This window comes from Heptranchias perlo, chromosome 33 (genome assembly GCF_035084215.1).
Source record: "Heptranchias perlo isolate sHepPer1 chromosome 33, sHepPer1.hap1, whole genome shotgun sequence".
NCBI lineage: Eukaryota > Metazoa > Chordata > Chondrichthyes > Hexanchiformes > Hexanchidae > Heptranchias > Heptranchias perlo.
In genome coordinates this window covers 27,272,885-27,278,884 of record NC_090357.1, presented here as the reverse complement: position 1 = coordinate 27,278,884, position 6,000 = coordinate 27,272,885, and the positions used below count along the sequence as shown (strand labels likewise).

The following is a 6,000-nucleotide window of genomic DNA, read 5'->3' as shown; positions in this document are numbered from 1 at the left end:
TCTGAGTATATTGCTGGATACTGGATTCGTGTTGCCATGTGCTAGATTTGTATTGCCCGGGCTGTTTGCTGAGTTGAGTGGTTTTGGTTGCCTTTTGCTACATCTGTTGTGTTGGTGGGTTAGGGTTGGCTGTCTTGGATTTGGGTTGGTCAGTGCTAAGTATATGGGGTTGGCTGAGTTTAGGTTGTTTTGTAATGGTTTGGGTTGGATGGGTTTGGGTTGCCGTGTGCTGTCTATATTGGGTTACGTGGGTGTGGGTTGTTGAGATTGGGGTTTCCTAGCACAGGTAATGTTGGGATATGTGGATTTGGTTGGATGGTGATGTTGAGTTAGATGAGATTTTGTTGCCTTCAGCTAAGTGTGTTGGGTTTTGTAGGTTTGAGTTGCTCTGTGCTGGTTATTAGTTTTGTAGGTTTGAGTTGCTCTGTGCTGGTTATTAGTTTGGTGGGTTTGAGTTGCCTTGTGCTGGTTATGGGTTTGGTGGGCTTGAGATGCTCTGTGTTGGGTATGCTAGGTTAGGTATGTTAGGTTGGGTATGCTAGGTTGCCTTGTGCTGGTTATGGCTGGGTGCAATTGAGCTATGCTGTGTTGAGCATTTGTTGGGTATGGGTGCGTTTATGTTGCCTGTGCTGAATATATTAAGTTGAGTGGGTTGGGGTACCCATTTCTGGGTATGTTGGGCTCAGTGGGTTTGGGTTACCCAATATTAGGTTGAGTGCATTTTTCTTACCCTGTGTTGGGTTGAGTGGGTTTTGGGTTACCCTATGCTAGATAAGTTAGGTTGGGTTGCTCTGTGCTGTGTTTGTTGGATTGTGTTGCACTGTGCTGGGTTAGTTGGGTTGTGTTACACTGTGCTGGGTTAGTTGGGTTGCGTTGCACTGTGCTGGGTTTGTTGGGTTGCGTTGCACTGTGCTGGGTTTGTTGAGTTGCGTTGCACTGTGCTGGGTATGTTGGATTGTATTGCACTGTGCTGGATTTGTCGGGTTGGGTTGCCATGTGCTGGGTTTGTTGGGTTGTGTTGCACTGTGCTGGGTTTGTTGGGTTGCCATGTGCTGGGTTTGTTGGGTTGTGTTGCACTGTGCTGGGTTTGTTGGGTTGTGTTGCACTGTGCTGGGTTTGTTGGGTTGTGTTGCACTGTGCTGGGTTTGTTGGGTTGCCATGTGCTGGGTTTGTTGGGTTGTGTTGCACTGTGCTGGGTTTGTTGGGTTGTGTTGCACTGTGCTGGGTTTGTTGGGTTGTGTTGCACTGTGCTGGGTTTGTTGAGTTGCCATGTGCTGGGTTTGTTGGGTTGTGTTGCACTGTGCTGGGTTTGTTGGGTTGCCATGTGCTGGGTTTGTTGGGTTGTGTTGCACTGTGCTGGGTTTGTTGGGTTGCCATGTGCTGGGTTTGTTGGGTTGTGTTGCACTGTGCTGGGTTTGTTGGGTTGCCATGTGCTGGATTTGTTGGGAGGGTTGCTTTGTGCTGGGATTGTTGGGTTGCCATGTGCTGGGTTTGTTGGATAAGTTATTTTGCCCTGTGCTGCGTATGGGTTGCATGTGCTGTGTTGCTTTGTGCTGGGTATGGGATGAGTGTGAGGGGTTGCTCTGAGCTGGGTATCTGTGTTGGCATGTGCTGGGTATATATAGTGTGTCAGGTTGCCCTGTGCCATGTATGGACTGGGTGTGCTGTGCTGTGCTGGGTATATTGGGTGTGTTAGGTTGCCCTGTGCTGGGTATGGGTAGGGTGTGTTGGGTTGCCCTGTGCTGGGGATGGGTTGGGTGTGTTGGATTGTCCTGTGCTGGGTATATTGGGTGTGTTGGGTTGCCCTGTGCTGGGTATAGGTTGGGTGTGTTGGGTTGTCCTGTGCTGGGTATGGGTTGGGTGTGTTGGGTTGTCCTGCACTGGGGATGGGTTGGGTGTGTTGGATTGTCCTGTGCTGGGTATATTGGGTGTGTTGGGTTGCCCTGTGCTGGGTATAGGTTGGGTGGTCCTGTGCTGGGTATGGGTTGGGTGTGTTGGGTTGTCCTGCGCTGGGTATGGGTTGGGTGTGTTGGGTTGCCCTGTGCTGGGTGTGTTGGGTTGCCCTGTGCTGGGTGTGTTGGGTTGCCCTGTGCTGGGTGTGTTGGGTTGCCCTGTGCTGGGTGTGTTGGGTTGCCCTGTGCTGGGTGTGTTGGGTTGCCCTGTGCTGGGTGTATTGGATTGCCCTGTGCTGGGTGTGTTGGGTTGCCCTGTGCTGGTGTGGGTTGGGTGGGTTGGGTGTGTTGGGTTGCCCTGTGCTGGGTGTGTTGGGTTGCGCTGTGCTGGGCATGGGTTGGGTGTGTTGGGTTGCCCTGTGCTGGTGTGGGTTGGGTGTGTTGGGTTGCCCTGTGCTGGGAATGGGTTGGGTGTGTTGGGTTGCCCTGTGCTGGGTATGGGTTGGGTGTAGGTGGCTGTGTCCTGCCTGTAGATGCTGTGTGTGCTGGGGTTTATTGGGTGTACGTGTTGGGTATAGAGCTGCTGCTGTGGGCGGAGTTGTTGCTGCTGGAAGCGCTGGATCTGAATGATTCTCAGTAAGGAGATGGTGCTGAGCGGAGGCAACAGCAGAGGCAGGAGCAGGACAGCGGACAGAGAGAGAGCGAATATACAGTAACTACCGGTTAGAAAACATTGAGACAGGAGAGCCGACCCCGGAGAGAGAAGACCCCGCGGGAACTCCAGCGGGGAATCTGCCAACATCGGCGAGCGGGGGATACTCTGCAGCCGGGGGTATGAGCCCCGTCCTCCCGCTACTGATCGCCCTGCTCCTCGGGGAAGGTAAAGGTCTTGCATTAGATTTGGTATTTTCTATTTTTGTTCCCTTCTCTCAGTTTCTTGCTTGCGCTGCTGTTTGCTGCTGTTATTTGCGATGTAGCGTTTTGCTGTGGGTTGTTCTGACTCGGGAGCTCACGCTGTGGACAGTGCCATTAACCCATTGGGTTGCCCCGCCTGTTAGGGGGCTGTTGGTATGATTTGTGTGTGTGTTTCGGGGAGAAAGTGTTAGCTTTGTGCTGCCAGGCCAATTGCCCACAGGTAGGGTCTAACCCTCTCACCATGCCCACAGATAGGGTCTAACCCTCTCACCATGCCCACAGGTAGGGTCTAACCCTCTCACCATGCCCACAGATAGGGTCCAACCCTCTCACCATGCCCACAGATAGGGTCCAACCCTCTCACCATGCCCACAGATAGGGTCTAACCCTCTCACCATGCCCACAGGTAGGGTCTAACCCTCTCACCATGCCCACAGGTAGGGTCTAACCCTATCACCATGCCCACAGATAGGGTCCAACCCTCTCACCATGCCCACAGATAGGGTCTAACCCTCTCACCATGCCCACAGATAGGGTCTAACCCTCTCACCATGCCCACAGGTAGGGTCTAACCCTCTCACCATGCCCAAAGGTAGGGTCCAACCCTCTCACCATGCCCACAGATAGGGTCTAACCCTCTCACCATGCCCAAAGGTAGGGTCTAACCCTCTCACCATGCCCACAGGTAGGGTCTAACCCTCTCACCATGCCCAAAGGTAGGGTCTAACCCTCTCACCATGCCCACAGGTAGGGTCTAACCCTCTCACCATGCCCACCAGGTAGGGTCTAACCCTCTCACCATGCCCAAAGGTAGGGTCTAACCCTCTCACCATGCCCACCAGGTAGGGTCTAACCCTCTCAGTAAGCCCACAAAGGAAGGCCTGGTGACTGTCCAGAACACTGAGCATGTTGTGAGTATCAATCCGTATACACTGAGCAGGGTCTGGATCTCAGTGCGTATATACTGAGCAGGTTCTGGGCTCCAGTTCATGTACACTGAGCAGGGTTTGGGTATCAGCTCGTATACACTGAGCAGGGTCTGGGTATCAGCTCGTATACACTGAGCAGGGTCTGGGTATCAGCTCGTATACACTGAGAGGGTCTGGGCTCCAGTTCATATACACTGAGCAGGGTCTGGGCTCCAGTTCATGTACACTGAGCAGGGTCTGGGCTCCAGTTCGTATACACTGAGCAGGGTCTGGGTATCAGCTCGTATACACTGAGCAGGATCTGGATATCAGTTCATATACACTGAGCAGGGTCTGGGTATCAGCTCGTATACACTGAGCAGGATCTGGGTATCAGTTCATATACACTGAGCAGGGTCTGGGTATCAGTTCATATACATTGAGCAGGGTCTGGGTATCAGTTCATATACACTGAGCAGGGTCTGGGCTCCAGCTCATGTACACTGAGCAGGGTCTGGGCTCCAGTTCGGACTGACGGAGCAGTACGTTCCCCAGTAAAAAAAAAAGTTTCATGTTGCCGCTCGCTCTTCAGCCTGCGGTTCGAGATTGTGCAGATTGACATCGAAAAGCTTATGTCACTGCGGGCAGGGGAAGGAGAAGCTGATAAGGGGGAAGAAATGAACGTGAGAGATGCTGCAGAGTGCAAGTCGGACAGTGATTTATTATCGTGTACTGAGCGACTGAGGAATTCAACCAGGGACTGAAGAACCGCGAAAGAGCCTGACCTGATACCTCAACCATACCTGGGGGAGACTCCACGCCCTCCTGCCAAATCCAATCACTCCTTTCTTATTTCCACTGAATGTGTTTGCTCGCACAGCTCAAAGGGGAGACATTCACTAGTGAGTTACAGACAACCACATAAGTGGGAATAAATGATGTGTTTCACAGTGAAAGTAATGAGTGCCTGTTTCACACGCTCGCTGCATTTTGTTGTATTTTCTTCAAAGAACGTAATTCAAAGCGAGAAAGGGGAAGAGACAAGAAAACACATTGCAGTCTGTCAGCGGAGATCACAGCGGCATTGTGGCATAGAAAGTGCGGCTCTCCCTCCACTCCTTGCCGGTATATGTGGGCAGGTGACGGGGTCTGAATGCGAACTGTTGCAGGCTTGTCCTTCCCACTCGGTCTCGCTGTTTAAACGGTGGTGCTCGGTGTGTTTTTGTTAACCTGCCCATGCATGGAGGCACGGGCGTGATGTGATGATGTACATATTAGGTTTGGAGCCCCACATCCCGAAGCCGCCAGGCTGAGCCCCTGTCTGGGTGACGGGTCCCTGTGTTTGGAGCAGTCAGTGCGTGTGCGCTGCTGAGTGTTTGCAATCCGGGCTGTGCTTTCCAGATGGTGCAGTGTTTTCCCTAAGATTTCAGTAAAGAGGCAGTGTGAAATGCTCTTACTGCGACCACAGGGACAGTGTAAGAACATCCAGCGCGTCAGTGACATGTCCTGTCATTCCTTGGGTGTGTGTCTGGGGAGAGCAGTCGGAACAAGTATCTCACTGACCGCTTCAGTTATTTCCACTTGCATTGCAATCACCTGCAAAGGTCACGCTTTGGGCAGAGGTCTGTTGCACCTGGGTTGAGACCAGCAAAGGCTCAGTTGTGTGAAACGGGACTCAGAATCCAGGCATAGAAATCCCTGTGTACCGTTTCCCTTCACTTTAAGGGTGATCCCGCACTTTGCTTGGAGATGGGCGCCTGTGCCCCACAATCCCTGATAGGGTTAGATGAAGTAGGGAGGGAGGAGGCTCGTGTGAACCACAAACGCCAGCATAGATCGTTTTGGGCCGAATGGCCTGTTTCCGTGCTGCAACTCGATGGAACTAACTCCCTGTGACTGCGGCTCCCTGCTGGAAGCGCAGGATCACATCTCTACATGGTGCAGGAGTTTGGATCAAGCATACAGGTGGAAAATGTATTGCTGCTTTGGCCTCTTGAGTCTCAGGACTCTGTCAAGCAGCCTATCAGTTCTGTGATTTGATTCAGTGTGGTGTACAGCTGCACTCCCAAGGTGAAGAATGGGTCTGGGGTATCTGGTCCCAGCGAACCCAGATCATCACCTCTTGCATTGAGCAATTGATATGCGACAGATTGGTTTTACAATGAAGCTCCCCGGGAACGGAATCACTTTCAAGACCTGTTGCTTCCAAAGTTCTCGCCCCTCCTGAAGGTGCCAGCGATGGCTGGGGTATGGGCTTACAGCACTAGTCCTTCTCTGGTACTTCA

General features: G+C 52.4%; 1 protein-coding gene across 1 annotated transcript in view; it reads left to right on the top strand.

Moving 5' to 3' along the window:
* Nucleotides 1–2,553: 2,553 nt before the first annotated feature.
* Nucleotides 2,554–6,000, top strand: part of kirrel3a (kirre like nephrin family adhesion molecule 3a) — a 441,035-nt gene continuing 437,588 nt past the window's right edge. The window contains exon 1 of the mRNA XM_067970790.1: nt 2,554–2,772. Within this exon, the coding sequence (XP_067826891.1) occupies nt 2,727–2,772 (46 nt within the window). The 5' untranslated portion in view covers nt 2,554–2,726. The remainder of the gene's footprint in view (nt 2,773–6,000) is intronic.